The sequence below is a fragment of the Phalaenopsis equestris genome, unplaced genomic scaffold (genome assembly GCF_001263595.1).
Source record: "Phalaenopsis equestris unplaced genomic scaffold, ASM126359v1 Scaffold000513, whole genome shotgun sequence".
NCBI lineage: Eukaryota > Viridiplantae > Streptophyta > Magnoliopsida > Asparagales > Orchidaceae > Phalaenopsis > Phalaenopsis equestris.
Window position 1 is genome coordinate 1,517,219 of NW_018164953.1, and position 17,220 is coordinate 1,534,438.

The following is a 17,220-nucleotide window of genomic DNA, read 5'->3' on the forward strand; positions in this document are numbered from 1 at the left end:
AAAAATTGGTGTCTGAACCTCTTTGAAGACATTATCCCCTGATTTTTATCGAGAGTTTTCTTAGGTGACTTCGGTCATTTAAGATGTAATTAACTATAGGGGCTTGCCCTTATAGGAAGCTTTTCCGAACCCAACCTAAAATAAACCCTATTTAATTCTTTGTATTAAATAGGAGAACTTGTCGACAAATAAAACGGCTTCGCAGACCAAACATGTGTCATATATTTCTTAGTTTATTTGATCGAGTCTCTTCCTCGAGTCTTGTGTTTATCCCTCGGGATAGATACAGGATTTGAGGTAGAATGCTCTTTCATTTAAACTGTGAAAAATATGAGGTCAGTTTGATTTCATATTTTTCTAAAATTATATGTATATACGTAAATTAAAAAGTCCTTCCGAAGCGGGCAACGGGATTTCGATTCCGGCTGCCGACAGCTTCTTACGGGCGACCCCCCAAACATTAACTTTTTCCCCTTTTAAGCGTCGACAAGGTGCAGCGTCGAAACTGAATCGCAGACGAGCGACGCAGGAGACATACCTGCGATGAAAACACGAGACGTCGACGACGACGCAGACGCTAGCGACGGAGCGAGAGTTGACGAAACAAGTTACGAGCCACTCCTTCGAGCAAAAAAAATCAAGTGCGACCAAAATCGCCATTGGAAGCCCTAGCAGAGCTCTCGACCGCAACAGACATCTTTTTTAGAATATATATATATATATATATATATATTATAGAAGGTAAATTCATTAATGAAAAAGAGAAGATACAAAGGTTTTAGTGCGTGGGTGGGTACAAAGAGCTCACTCACAGGGAATACAACTCGCTCAAAAAGAAACTTTAAAATACTCGTATACCCCAAAAAACCTGAAATACTCTTATTCATGGTGGGAGGATTTACCACTTCCCCTACCCCTAGTTCTAGAGAGGAGTCCAACACCAAACTGAGATGTAGGCCTCCGCTCGAAACTATCAAACAATCATCCTGAAAATACCGGAGTTCTAGTATCTTTTTTTTCTTCTTCCGAGATTTGTAAACTTGTCATTCATCTACCAGTGTTTGTCCCATCTTATCTATTTGTGAACCTTCGATGGAAAGCTCACCCTGGGGGGTTTGTTGATCCGTAAATTGCTAAGCAATCTCAGCCTGTAGCACATCTTGATCATGGCGCTCCTCCAGGGCTTAATTACTCTCTTCTCTCGAAATAGGTGGTTTCCAAAAACACATCGGCTAGCATTTGCTACAACCAAATTTGTAGTATTTATGATACGAGGAAGAACTGTCTCAACAACAGTGGGAAGTAGCTGCAAATCCGGTTGGTGAGGAATATCCCGATGAGACAAATTTTCATTCAACATTTTTGGATGAACTTCAGTTTCTGTTATATTTTCCTCCGCTTGGGTGATGTTATTAGGAACTGCAAAATCCAAATGCACGGGAAGGTTGGATCTCAAATGCGGATGAAGCCTGAAACATTTGGCAGGTGTGTGCCCAATCAGTTTACAGTTATTAAAGTAATAGGATATTTGTTCTGCGACAATTGACTGCCAATACCCATTGTGCGCAGCACGTATTGGCAGCACCAAGCCATATTTCTTCCACATCAGGGAGGGTGATATCCCTTTCAATAAGAATTCTTGCAACCGAAGGCCTAGATAAGTTGAATGTGGGTATGTCCAATTTCATAGGTTTCCCTAATGCAGCTCCAATAGAATAAAGGACTTGTTGATTAATGTAGTGCAACTTTAGGCCGGGTAGTTTAAACCAGATTGAAACTATAAAGGGTTCTTGGCTAGGATCGAATTCAGGAGACCCCTTGAGCAATTTCATAAATTTCTCATCAATTGTCATATACTTCTTGAAAAATATTTTGACATATTCCTCTACTTTGGATAATTGTATCATCACATGTCTCCCATCAAAGAGACCAACCTTCCAATGTCCCAATAGTTTGAGATCTTCAAAAGCCTTTCTAGTGTTTTTTGTGCAAATTTGGATTTCTTTGTTTCATTAGATTTCATTGCTAGCAACAACAAATAGTTTGAGAAAGATATCAAGTTTCCTTGCAAACTTTTTGCATTTTAAATTTTGCATTAATTTGAATTGCATCATCATCATCATCATCATAATATTTGTAAGATGAAATTGCATACCCAGTTTTCCTCAACTTTGTATTAGTTGCAGCAAGGAAACCTATACCTTGAAATGTGTCATACATCACTCTATCCTCCACGGCGAGTCATCTCTTCACTTGCCCCTCATCCTCATCTCCAGCAACCATCACCATATTTACTCCAGTTGTTTAGCAGCAGCCTACTGGAGTTCTTTCTCCACAATCTTCTTCCAAAAAGTTTAATCTTCTACAGCCACATGAGGATTCACATCTCCATTGCGAAGTTCATAAGCTTAGCACCATCTCCAACAAGCCATTTATTTGACTGTGAAGAGTTTTGATCCTTTTCAACGCACTAGCTGCTCTCCCAACAGTTACCTCATACTGTCCTTGACTATAACATCCATCTCCTCATGAGGAAAAATTCAGCAGACCTGTTGACAGCCATCGAATCTCACTCAACCCTTTATTTCTCGATAGACATTAACAACCAGTACCACATTGAGCTAATTTCATGCCCATTGTTGTAACAACCACCTCATTGCATTCCAAGATTTTAACCAACTTACCTTTTTTTATCCATTTCCCAACACAAGCACTGAGCCAAGATCTACGTCAGGTGATCCCATCCCTAATACTTCTCTTAGGTTTACTTCAATCACTAAGCTCAAGCACAACATCTAAGCCAATGCTCGGATCAAACATAGATCTCTAACAAGACAGGAGTTGGCCCCAAACCCACCAAAAACTGAACCAAGTTAGCTGCCAGGCTACTGCATGATTATTTGCCTACTTCAGTTCCCAGTATTCTTCAAAGAGCTTGCAAGGATCTCTATTTAGATGAAAAGTAGTTTCATTCATTAAGTAAAAAACTAGTTTCCACCAAACATCATCATCACATATCAGCTTTTCAGTATGTTTACAAAATGTTATCTTTTCTACTTCACGCACCAGTTAATCGTCTGTGATAATCAGCAGGTTCATGCTTATTTTAGAGCAACCAGAGCTTTGATTCTACGCAGGCATCCTACCATGGTTTTACAGAAAAAACTTCTTAGTATATCAGTTATGTCGTTGAGCCTACTAAGCAAGATAATACATGCAATATGTATATTACGATAGCTATAAAAGCTCAAATGAAGAGTGGACAAACAGCTAATAAATGTTCACATGAATCCAAACAGAAAGTTCAGCAAGCTTTCCTTTGAAAATAATAATAATAATAATAATTTAACCTCTCCAGCAACTAATAAAAAAAAGTAAAAAAAAATATCAACTTTCTGGACTATTTAGTGTAGATGATTAAGATAATGCTGATGTTCAAACATTAGAACAAACATAACATACACAAAAAAAGAGATGATAAAGATGAACACCAAAAATTTGATCAACATCAAATGATAGAATATCAAGCAGAACAAGAAAAATAAGCTAAAAAGAAAACTAATAAGAGTGTACAGAAGATACCTTTACTACAGCAGCATCATCATATCGACCCCAACCAGAAGCAGAAGCTGATCATTAAGCAAACGAAAATTATGTCCCCACAAAAAGTCATTCAATTGCGAATTGCATCAAGGCAGACAATTTTTCATGCAGTGTTTTGCTCATTGGCATGAAACAAAATAACTAAGTTATTTGACGCAGGAACTCCCGCTATACCGCGGATTGCAGCATCGAACCAGGACAGGCTTCCATCCTGGCAGACCCCTGTAGCGGGAAATTCCAGTTCATTTAGGTTGTATGTGTCACAATAGAAAAAAATAAAAAAATAATAAAATAAGAGAATATTTATGGGTCAGCGTAGGTTCAAAGGGAGCAACGCCTAGATGGTTTTGTTTTAAGAAGGTATCTCATTCAAAGCAAATAGAGAAACTAATCAAGAAATGAAAGAGAGGAGTGAGTGCTTACCTTAGTGTGAGAAGAAAGCAAAGAGAAAGAAGGGGCAGGCAAACTTTTCGGGACAATCTAGACAAAGCGTCATCATTGTCAAAAGAAGACAGCAATGCTAGTAATCGAGCATGCGAGCATCTCAAGCATGGATCCGGAGAAGAGATGAGGGCAACAACTCTGTGTAAGTGTGGCACTATTACGTGCAAGGGATTTGTGTCAATCAGAGCAGGAAGCTAAGTAGAAATCACGATCGGTGACCGTGAGTAGGTGTCAACACATAAGCAGGACTGAAGCAAGCGACACAAAAGATTTAGCGAAATTGTGCCAAGCGAGGCAATGAATGAGCATAGGAAGCCATGTGAACAACAAGCAGTTTGTTGAGCGATTGAGCACATCTGTGCATGAAAAGTAGTTTGATAGATAGCTATGTGTTCAATCCAAAAACGCATGCTGTAAAGATCAAACAAAATTGAGGCATCTTTTAAAGGGAGATTTACGGGCATAGCACATAAAACCTTCATATTTACATATTCAACACCTCTAAATTTTATTTTACCCGTGCAGCATTCCGTTCGAACATCATTTGAACTCTGTCATAATATGCAAAGCGAGCAAAAATAATATCTCACTTAACGATTCACTAAGAACCTGGAGGTCAAACCGAAATGGTTTCTACTTATATTGATCCGCCTTCCGATCCTGCTCCATTTACGAAAAGCTGATGGTCACACTTTTCTCCTTGCCCTGCTCCGCTTTTCCCCAAAGTTGACACACTTCGTGCTTTGTTTAGGGATTTCTTCAATGAACTAGTTGATCTTAAATGACAGGTACTCGCCAAGAGCTGGAAATTAATTTTGGTTGATTTTCACCTCTATAATTTGTCTTTTTAATGATCCTTCTTCGTTTCTACCAGATCATCTCGTCTCTGACATTGGCGCCGATCACCCCGATCACCACCCAGTTTCGGTTTCTTCCTCTCTTAGATCGCTGAAATTGGTCTTAACTACCCAATCTTCGTAGGAGCGTGATCAGACCTAGCTCAATCTGGATCATCTGACCTCCCTGATCCTGCACTGTAGTTACTGACAACCCTCCTCGGCTTTCATTTTGCCAAAATCTTTATGATTCAGGTACATATTGGTGCAGGTTCTGCTGGCAGTCACAAGGACTTTCTTTCAATACTGTTCTACCCTTTAATATTTAAGAAAGCTAAATGATTTGCAAAAAGATTGTCTTCATTTGCTACAACCACATTTCTAAAGGCTGTTAATAAGAAGGTAAATCATTAATTCATATAATTTTTTTAATGAAAATGTGTTAAAACAATTCTTAGGGTTGAGGAACATTAGGTAATAAGCAAGAAGAAGCAGAGGCGAGTAAAAAGAGAGAGTTGCACTTATGTTAATCCCCCTAACACAAATATAGCATAAATTATGTTACAGGAATTAATGGAGGTGTTGGAACGTGAAATCAAATGCAGAGTAAAGAAAGGTTGAATTACATAAGAGATTATAACTATAATATAATGAGTTCAGATATGGAAAAAAAAAAGATTTTGAATTAAAATGATAAAGATTCGGCTTCCTTTGACACTGCAGTGATCATCTTCACAATCAAAATCCAACCAACCTCAAGATATCCCATTTATTTCCTATAGAGTGAGCAATCGCCGGGTAAAGGTAACATGAAATGAATCAATAAATTCAACATTCACTAATAGCAAAGTAAAAATATTTATAATTTAGAATCTCAACATAATTTGAAACTGTTATTGTTACATATATAATTTTGAATCTCAACATAGTTCATATTTTTAGGGTGGTTGCACATAGCTCTTCTGATCAAAGCCTCTTCAGACTGGCTCGATGGGAAAAAATTTCAACTACTAAGCAAGAAAATATTTTGAGCTATAGTGCTTAGGCAAGTGATCTCTTATTATATGCCTTTTAAGTCTCTTATTATGTACCTTTTGACTCTAAAAGTAATTCTTTTTTTTTTTTTGTTAGGTTAGAGATATGAATGCCTTTCTATGAATGCCTTTCTGCTTACATCACATAAGTGCTATACGAATGTAAGAAAAGAAATCTTTTGTTCACCTTTACTTTTAGATATATGCACCTTTGTTATTATTTTGAGTTTATATAACTCATCGCATGCAAGCTGTTTTCACAACAGTAGATACTGCAAGTGAGCAGTTAGTACATGCTTATTATTTGCTTTTAGTGTTCTATGTACATAAATGATTTCTTTATTGCATTTGATTATGTTTTTATTTATGTTTACAACTACATATGTGAATACATATTGTCGTTATCTTTTTGCCTTGATTGTTTGCAACGTTTTTCTAAGTGCCCCTTTTATTTTTTCTTTGTGTTCAGCTAGCTTTAGCTAGAGCAATTTTATTATATTGTTTTTATTTTTTTACAGGATCCACTTGATTGAATTTTCAAACTAATTTGTTGATTTGATTGCTAGAATGACATATTTGTTAATATAGTTTAAATATGGTGGATATTTGAGTCAAGTTAAAAATAAAACGCCAGAGGAAGGAGATAAAGGGAGTAAACAGTTTATGCCAAATCCAATTTCCCCAAAACCAATCTGGATGAGAGTGTCAAGTGTCATAGATCAATTTACAAACCGACTGTGAAGAAAACTTCTTCCAAACAGAATAATCCCTGCGGGAAGGGGGTAGTAGGAATATTAGATATATGATTAGCATTCAGCTCCCCCACCAGAGACCATAGCTTAGTGAAATCCCAACTTCCTTGAGAAAAGAGATCAGAAACAAGCATATTGGTTGTATGAGATGGATGAGTGTGCTCAGAAAGGGAAGGCAGGCATTCCCCAATTATCATCCCCAATTATCATTCCAGAAAGAGATGTTTCCAGCACTAATATCTCAAAACATAAAATCCCTAGCAGTGGATCTGGCATTCAGAATGGCCTTCCAGATCCTAGAGTCACCTACCTTCCGCAAAACATGGGAAGGGTGGGAAGTGACACAGTATTTTTTATGCATAAAAGAGGCCCAGAGAGAAGAGCCCTCTTTAAATTTAAACCAAAGCTTGCAAAGATTAACTTCAACAGTATGTTGTAAAGCTTTGAAACCAAAGCCCCCAGCTTTTTTGAGTTTACACATCTTATGTCATGAAACCCAAATTTTCTTAGCACCACTCCCAACCCATAGGAATTTATTAAAACGCCTCTCCATGACTTTAATGGCACTCTTCTTCGGGTTGAACACCTGTAATGCATAGAGAAGAATACTTTGAAGCACACTAGAAAGCAAAGTAATCCTACCCCCAGTAGAAAGGAAGACATTCCTCCAATCATTTATCCTATGATTAATTTTGTCAATGACATCATCCTTTTGAATCTGCTTTTTCCTTCTCTTAATCAGATTTACCCCAAGATACTTTGAAAGGAGGGAGGCGTGATGATAACGAGTGAAAGAAGCTCCCCAATTAGCAATATAGTTTTTAACAAGTTTGTCAAAAAACAGCTGACATTTGTCACAGTTAAAAGCCAAACCAGAAAAATTCTGGAAATCATTTAGTAGCGTCATTAATTTTTTGATAGCAAATTTGGATGCATTTGCAAAGATAATAACATCATCAGCATAAGATGGGAGACCATAGTTTTAGCCTTATGAGAGAATTGTGTATGAGGGTAGAGCAATTGAAAACGATTGAGTAATCTATATAAGTAGTCAAAGGCAATGATGAAAATAATAAGGGAGAGAGGGTCCCCCTGTTTAATACCCGTTTTAGCAGAGAAAAAATCATAAGAACTACCATTAACAAGCACACTATAATGGTTATTGGACAACCATCTTTTAATTAGCATGCAAAAGCTATAACTGAAACCTCTGGCCAGCAAGACATTGATAATGAAATCCCAGCTTATTGTATCAAAGGCCTTTTTGATATCCAATTTTATAACTACATTTCCACCCCTGCATTTTTATCAAGATCTTCAATAATTTCTTGGGCTAACAAAAAATTATCTAAAATATCATGGCCCTTAACAAAAGCCGATTGATGTGGAGAAATGAGGGAGGAAAGGTGAGGCTGTAAACGGGCCACAATCAATTTACTTATGATCTTAGAAACCACAGAAGTAGGGAGATAGGTCTTAAATTCTTCCAGTGCAGTTTATCAGTGGATTTAAGGATAAGCACAATCAGGACAGCAGTAAAATACTTACCAGGATCTTCTCCTTGAAAAAACTTTGAATGACTAGAATTACCTCATTCTTAATGATGTCCCTACAAGAAATATAGAAAGCAGAAGTAAAACCATCAGGGCCAGAAGCGTTTTAAGAATGGATTTCTTTGAGAGTGGTGAGAATTTCCATCTCCGAAGGAGGGTCAGACAAAGGGAGGACGATACCAAATCTCTATTTGCATCAAACAGCTCAGGATCAATTGCAGTGACCTTAACCACATCATCATAAAGAAAAGCAAAGTATTCCGCAGCATCGGAGCCAATTTGATCAATATTAGTAAGGACAACACCCTCAGATGTGACAATCTTAAGAATAGCATCAATGTTCCTTCTATGCTTGAAAGTAGCGTGGAAATATTTAGTATTTCGATCACCATTGCTAAAGTAAGTGTCACAGGAAGTGTCACCGACTTTCTGCCATAAGAAATCTTCCTCAATAGTGATTTCCTCTAAGAGTTTATGGTGAACCTGAGCCACATTTTCAACAAGGGGAGGAGTGCAGATAACCTCTGATACCAGTGTATCCACCTCCTGTTGGGCCTTCAAAACTCTGGAGTGGACATTAAACACATCAAAATTCCACTTCTTCAAAAGAGAAGTCATTTTTTTATGTAATTGCCACAAAATAAACTATGGGCTGCCACACAACCCAGTACTCCAAGCATGTTTAACCAGATTCAGAAAGGTAGGATGAGAGGTCCAGACATTGAAAAGTTTAAAATGAGAGGGAGCAGGTTTAGAATGAAAAGTCAAGCTAAGCAAAATAGAATTATGATCAGAAGCAGCATGATTAAGAAGCTGTCATGAATGATATTATAATAATCCAGAAAGAGGAGCTGCACAGAAATCTGTCAAGCCTCTGCATAAGCAGACCTCTCCTCCAAGTGTAAGGAGAACCCGAGAAACCCGAAACCCAAATCAAAAAGCCCAGCATCAGCAATATGCTCGCAGAACCGATTGATAAGATTAGTATCAGCTTTAGCTCCAACCCTTTTCTCCGAAGGGAACATGACCATATTAAGATCACCTCCAACAAACCAGTTATTAGCAATAGAAGCACCCATGTGTATAAATTGTTGCCAAAGAAACAATTTATCCTGTAATAAGGAGCTGGCATAAATAAAAGTAGCCCAACCATGAAACTCCTCCAACGTAAAATGAACAAGAACACATTGCAAATCATCATCAATGATGTTTATTTAATTTCCTTCCTCCAAAAAATCCAGATTTTATTGTTTTGATTACTATAGTGCAGATATTTTTTGAATTTTTTAGTAATATCATCCTTATGGACAGACACCAGTGGCTCCAAAATTGCAAAAATATCAGGCTTATGGACCTTGCCTAAATATTTAAACGATTAAGGTAGTGGGGGTCCGCCACTATCCTAATGTTCCACACTAAGATGTTAAACATGTTGACCAAAAGCACCCCTCCTAGTGATCCTAGGAGGAAGGTGCAAGTGCTCTCCCTCAAAATGGTAAGTGTCATCAATAATGTTTGAAGTTTTCAAATTAGAAATTTCAGATTTCCTTCTTCCTCTTCTCCACCTGTATTTTTTAATGCTCCATTTAGAATCCAAGGCCAAAGCAGCATCAGCAACTGGGTCAAGAGTCTGAACATCAGCAATCTGTGTAGTAGTAGAGTGCCTAGCAGGAGGGGTTGAGGTGCAAAGATTTGGGGAGTTTCCACAATAGCTAATTCCACAAATAGGTAATTCAATGTCCCGCTCAACCAATAGCTCAGCGCTCGTAGTTGAACGTGGCAGAATTTGAGATGGTGTGGGGAGTTGTGAACATTGTGTATCAGAAACCCGTTCCAGTGTGGCTTCAAACCTCTCATTGTTTGGTGGGCCATCATGCACAACGGCGCCATGTTGCACAGTATTTCCCTCCAAACAAGGGACATTTTGTCCAATCTCGAGAGGTGTTCTCTAAGCTGAGTTAATCTCAGCAGAGGTCAAACGACTCGCGTTATTTCTCCTTAATTCAGGATGCAGGTGAAAACAATGCACCGAATCATGTCCAAACATGCAGCAATGGGAGCAGTAGTGAGGATGTTTCTCAAGAAAAACCTGTTGTTAGTAACCAGTATGTGTAGAACATATCCAAACCTCTTCTGGGGGTAAAGTAACATCTCTTTCAATTAAAATTATTGTCATAGAGGGCCTTATTAAATTGAAAGTTGGAGCATCTAACTTCAACGGTTTACAAAGATGGCAGCGATTGAAAATAATATCTCGTGATTAAACAGATGCACTTTTAACCCAGGCAGATGAAGCAAAAAAGGAATCATAGGAAGCTCAGCCCAAGGGTCGAAATCAACAGTCCATTTTAGGGCTTTCATCAAAACATCCTCAAAATGAACAGTTCTACAAGCAAAGAGTTTAGCGTAGTCATCCTCATTAGAAAACTGAACCAGAATATGCTACTATCGAGAGCATCAATCTTCCAACCCCCAGCCAAATTCAAAAGCTTGAAATGCTTAAGAAGAAAATCAAATTTTGGTAGCCCATAGAGAAACTTACCCACCAGATGGAAACGACAAGCAGAAGCCAAAATAGTGTTCTTAGAGTCAGAAAGGAAGAGCTCAAACTTACCCCCATTCTTCCCCTGCTTCCTTGTGAAGTTGTACTCCCCACCAAGAATCAAAGATTCATGAAAGGAAGAAGGAAAAGCAACATTTGGAGCAGCATCGGAGGAGGAGCCCTCAACAGTGACGTTGGCATAAGTTTTTGCCATTGATAGCAAGAAATCAAAAAACCAAGGAGTGGGAGACGAGCACGAAGGAGAAGCCAAAGCAATAAAGCAAACGGAAAGATCTCACCAAAATCTGGCAGACGAGAGAAAAGGAACGCCGTCAGCATCCCGAAATCAACTCCAGAGCGCCAGGAAGCTCGAACCCTAGCAGAGCTCCTGAAACGTCCATCATTAATATATAGATATATATATTAATTTATATATATATATATATGGTGTCGGTGGCGGGCAGCTCTGCTAGGGTTTCGCCCGATGGCGATTCCCTACGTTGGATCCTTCGGGTTTCACAATCCATCGATTTCGTCGTGCTCGACGACCAAGGTCTTCTCGTACTCAATGACGAAGGGATTCTCCTTCCGCCGTTTCGCACGTCGTCTCTCCTTCTGACACATTCGCGTCATCTTTTCGTTCCGCCCGATGACGAAGGGCCTCGGCTCCTCTGTTCCATCGTCTCTGTGGTTCGGCGATTCGTGTCTTCTGCGCTTTCGCTTTTGCACATCGTCTCTCCTTTATTTGTGCGGCTGTTCCTCGTCAAGTTGCGCCTGTTCCGCGGTTCGGCTTCTGCGGCTTCTCCCTGACATTTTCAGCTAGTCGTTTTCTTTGCCCTCTGCTCGACTTGGCAGGACTTTTCCCTGCAGTAATGGAGCTCCCTTCTTCTGTTGTTGAACCTGGCAAAGCCTCCTTTGTCCACCTAATGGGTAATCTTCATGTGGAGTCGGCGGTTGTCTTTCCCTCAAGCTATAAGGAGTATTGTGATGGTACGGGGGACTTTCTCTTTATTAAGAATGCAAGTAGGAAAAATGAGAAAGCAACACTTTTTTTCTCTGAGTTAGAAATTTCAACCCTCACTAAAAAATTCAAGTTCACTCTTATTGAAAAATTCCAGTGGGGGCACCCACCTATGGAAGTTATCAGGAAAAGTTTTCATGATCTCAAGTTAGCAGAAAAGTGAAAAGTGTGGCTCATGGAAGGGAGACATGTGTTGATTCAATTAACCGTGGCTGAAGACTACACTCAGATTATCTTTAAAAAATATCTTAACATTGCAGGCAAATCAATAAAATTACTCGAGTGGTCTCCAAATTTTGAGACCAATCATGAATCTCTCACTGCACCGGTATGATTTAGTCTACCTGGTCTTAAGCTGTACTTTTTTCATCATCAGGTTCTTTACTCTATTGGGGTCATACTTGGGGACCCTATGAAGCTAGATATACTCACTTTCAATCTAACCAGACCTTCTGTGGCCAGAATACTTATCGAAAGAGATATTACTTTACTTGATGTTACTGAAGTCTGGTTGGGCACAACTCATAATGGATATTGGCAACAAATCGTCATGGAGCATAGACCTCCTTATTGTTCCATTGTAAGATTTTTTGGCATACCCTTGATAAATATCATAAGTTTCATTCTAATTTGAAATCTAAAGATCCAGTGAATAAGAATGGATCTAACCCCACAATTCTAAACATATCTGCCCCACCTGGAGAAAAAACTACCTCAGGACAGGATCTGGTGTCTGACTTAATTACCACTGTGGACCCCCTCTGAAAATATTATATCTGCGATTGATATGAAACTGGATAGCTCTACCGACCAACATGCACTTTCAAACCCAATTGAAAACAGTACTGAAGGATCCCTACCTACACGGACTGCTAATCAAGAGAACTTTGCAGCTCCCCATCTTCAGCAAGTATCAGGGGTAGATACGACAACTCATACCTCACATACACTAGAACCTATGGTGGGTACAACTGTTGGCAATCTTTCTACTACAGCACTACCACCTCATACGAATGAGCAACAATCTTCAGATGATGAATGACAGGTCTACGCTTCCAGGAGGAAGAAGAAGAATGGAGATCTACTTGAGCTAAGAAATCTAATAGGTGATAAGTTAATTACTTCAGAGGATGGTATGCACCTCACCAATTTGTTAACTGGTTCCCTTCCGGGAATTAGAAGCAGAGGCAGAACTAAATTGGGTCGTCCCGATTGATCTTATATGTACCATCTATTTTTGGGTTTTTTATTTTTTTTCTTTTTGTGTGTTGTACCGTGTAGGTTGGGTGCCTAATTGGGCCCATTCATACAACCTATATGTACCCTTTTCTCTTTAATTTAATTTTCCTTGGACTTTTTTAAATATATATATACACACACACATGTATAAAAGAAATGGATATAAAAAAATGTTGACTGTTCTGATTTCGCTCTGCTAGGGTCTCGTCATTATGGCGAAACATGGTATCTCTTCGTCGATTTGCTCTTCGTCGTGCTTCCTCTTTCACGCTCGAAGAAGAAGAGGTTTTTGCGACGTGTGGCGTCGCTCAGTCGTTGCGCGTCTTCCGTTGTCAACCGAGTCTCCTGCGGTCGCGTTCTACAGCTCTCAGCAAGCGTCACGCAGCTCCATTTTTTCGGCTCCGTCTCCTGTTGCACTCGCGTACATCCTCCCTGCATGTACGTGAGCTACTCACACAAACACATGTAGCTTGTCGTTATTCAACTCCCTGTTCCATGGCTACTGCTCCTTCACAACCACCGGCTACTTCAATTTTAAACATTGGGAAGGCTTCTTCTATTGATATGATTGGCTCTATGAGATCAGATCAGGTTTTCCCTCAGGTTTGCCAGGAATCATTCGAAGGCCAGGTGGACTGCAACCTTATCAAGACAACGGATAGGAAGAGTGGTAAACTCGCTCTATTCTTCTCTGGTGTTGAAGTATCCAACCTGGTTAATAAGTTCAAATTCACCCTCATTGGGAAGTTCCAATCGGGACATACCAAAATGCAAATCGTTCGAAAAGCTTTTGAAGATCTCAAACTATTGGGACTTTGAAAGGTTCGCCTCTTTGATGTGAGACATGTGATGATACAATTATCTAAAGTGGAAAACTATGCCAAAATATTTTCCAAAAAGTTTATGACAATAGATGAAAAATATATGAAACTACTTAAGTGGTCTCCTGAATTTGACCCTAGCCAAAAACCACCTATAATTTCAATCTGGTTTAAACTATCTAGCCTAAAGTTGCAGTAATTTAATCACCAAGTTCTATATTCTATTGGAGCTGCACTAGGGAGACCTATGAAATTGGATACACTTACCTTCAATCTAACTAGGTCTTCGGTTGCAAGAATTCTTGTTGTAAGGGATATCACTCTCCCTGATGTGGACGAAATATGACTTGGTACTGCTTACAATGAGTATTGGGAGCCAATTGTGGTAGAGCAAACCCTACTACCGCAATCACTATAAATTGTTTGGGCACACTCCTGTCAAATGCTTCAGGCTTCACTCACATTTGAGATCGGCAGGTCCTAACAACATCATACATGTGGAGGAAAATATAGCAGACACTGTTAATCTTCCAGAAATGTTGAATTAGAATTTGACTCATAAGGCTACTCCTCACCAACCAGACTGGCAGCTTCCGCCTACTGTTGTTGAGGCAGCTCTTTCTCAGATCACAAATAATATGAATTTTGTTGTAGCATATGCTAATTGGAGTGTCTTGGAACCACCTATTGCGAGAGAAGAGGGTACTCAAATTCTGGAAGAGAAAAAAGGAATGTGACATCTCAGTAATTCTCAGGATTACTGTATCATAGTTTCGAGCGGAAGCACACATCTCAGTATGTTGTTGAACTCCCTCCATAGATCCAGGGGAAGGGGAAGCGGTATATCCACCGACTACACCCACCATGATTAAAATTTGTTTTCTTTTTATTATATTTTAGGGAATACGTATACTTGTAATCCCTGAGAGTGGGCTCTTTGTACCCACTCACTAAACATTTGTATCCTCTCTTTTCTATCAATAGATATTTATATTAATAAATTTTAATGTATCCAATTTCAGATGGTGCTCCTTTGACAAGAATAAATAAAATGGTATCGATAAAAAAAATGCTACAGTATTATATAATAATTATTTTAAAATATCTTAATCGGTCATATTCATAAAGATAAATTGCCAAATTATTTTATACTAAATTATTAAAAGTTTAACTGATATTCATATTATTATTTTTTTCTTTGTCACTATACTTTAGAAGTATGAGTATTCACTGGTTGCTGTAAATAAAATGATATAACATTATATAATAAAGATTTTAAAATATCTTAATCGGTCATAATCATAAAGATAAATTGTCAAATATTTTTACACTAAATTATTAAAAGTTTAACTTATATGCATATTTTTTTTATTATCACTGTAGTTTAGAAGTAAGAGTATTTAGTGACTGTTGTAGCTCATTTTACTTTAAACTAGCATTCCAGGTAAAATTATTTGATTAAAAAATGAGCAATAAAAAAATATTTATAGAAGACACCAATAATTTGAACTAAGATGTATAACTGTTCTAATTTAATTTTTTGTCTATAGTGGCACTTCCATTTACTTTTGGATCATTAATTACTTGTGATAGAAATTATAAATAGAAAAATTTGATTTCGCAACAGGACCATCTGTTCTCTTCCAAGATCATTAAAAAAGTGGAATCAGAGCCAAAGTTTAACATTAAATAATACAAACTTGATATAGACATAAAAATGTTATAGTATGACATAATAAAGGTTTTGAAAGATCTTGATCGGTCAGATTAATAAATACAAATTGTCAAATATTTTTATACAAAATTATTAAAAATTTAACTGATATGCATCTTATTATTTATTTCATTATGTCATTGTAGTTTAGAAATATGAATATTCACTAACTGTTATAGCTCATTTTATTTTAAACTGACATTTCAGATTTAATCATTTGATTAAAATTATAGAATACATTAATAATTTGAACAAAGATAAACTTATAAATGCTCTAATTTAATTTCTTCTCTGTAGAGGCTCTTTCAAGTATGTTTGAATCATTAATTGATAGTGATAGAAATTAGAAATAGAAAAATTTGATTTCAGAGTTAGACCGTCTGTCATCGTCTTGGCTAATCTAAGCCCCGGGTTGAATCATGACAAAAGTGGTAGCAGAGCCAAAGTTTAAAATTAAATAATACGATCTTGAGCCAATAAGATAATTATAACAAAAGTAATAATACTTATGTTATCATTTTATAACATAATAATTAAATAATTATGTTATTATTTTAATTCAGTCAAATGGGTACAGTTGAGATTATGGAAGAGGGAAACGAGGTAGGAAATGATGAAGTACTGTCAGCTATTGTTGTGAACATGAATACCACAACCCAAATGATATATGCAATGACAGTTGATTCAAGAATCCATATTGTAGCTTATTGGAAGTCATAAAATTGATGTAGATAAGTATTTAAAGATATTTCAAGATCTAAGTCCACATTTATATATGGGAACTAAAGATTTGATTGAAGCAGAAATCGATTGATGTGAATAGAGAAAATATTAGATATCATGGCATATCCGAATGAAAAGAATATTGTTAACTACATTTGTGTTAGATGGCAGCATCAGGATAGCCTAGGGAGCATATCCAACGTAATGTTAAGTTAGGAGGAATATGTGATACGAACAGAATGCAGATTGATGAGTGATCGACCACATCCGTGCGGGAAAGCAGTCCGATAGATAGTTGCGTGTTTGATCATGAAAAATGTAAGAGGAATACGAGTGTGTTGACCTCATTTTTAGTGAGGTCTAGTCTTCCTCTTAGGGATCTCCCTTTGACTATCTTAGAACCTTAGAAGTGGTGCCCGCCTCATTGTAATTTGACCTATTTCCGTCCTCTTTTGTGGTTCCAAGTGTGTGGTATCGACTTCTAGCATTTAGAAGGGTGAAACCAACATGAGGAAACCCAAAAGGGATCCCTATAGGACCTTTTTGAGCCTTAGGGTGGCCTTCTGCACAATTCGCCCTCCCGCGCGCACAAACTTCGCAATTCGGAGAGCCAACACGTCCGATCGCCATAATTCACATCGCTTGCACTGTTACCCGTCGAAGACTCGAATGAAATTTTTGAAACAATCGATCGCGGGTCAATATTTTTGTGAAATTTGAATTTCGACGCGTTTTTGACCCGACCGTCGACGACGTCGTCCGAGCGACCCCGGATGACGAAACGGACTGCGCCAGCGCGTCCGAAACGTCAATTTTGCCTAGGGAGGACACATATTTTGTCGCATCGTCGTGCGCGGGTAAAATGTGTTTTAATTAATATATATATATATATATATATATATATATATTTATATGTATATATATATTTATATATATGT

At 37.9% G+C, this 17,220-nt stretch overlaps 1 protein-coding gene across 1 annotated transcript in view; it reads right to left on the bottom strand.

The window, feature by feature from the left end:
- Positions 1-17,220, bottom strand: part of LOC110028552 — a 187,969-nt gene that overhangs the window by 94,146 nt on the left and 76,603 nt on the right. The window contains exon 22 of the mRNA XM_020730450.1: positions 3,583-3,629. Within this exon, the coding sequence (XP_020586109.1) occupies positions 3,583-3,629 (47 nt within the window). The remainder of the gene's footprint in view (positions 1-3,582; positions 3,630-17,220) is intronic.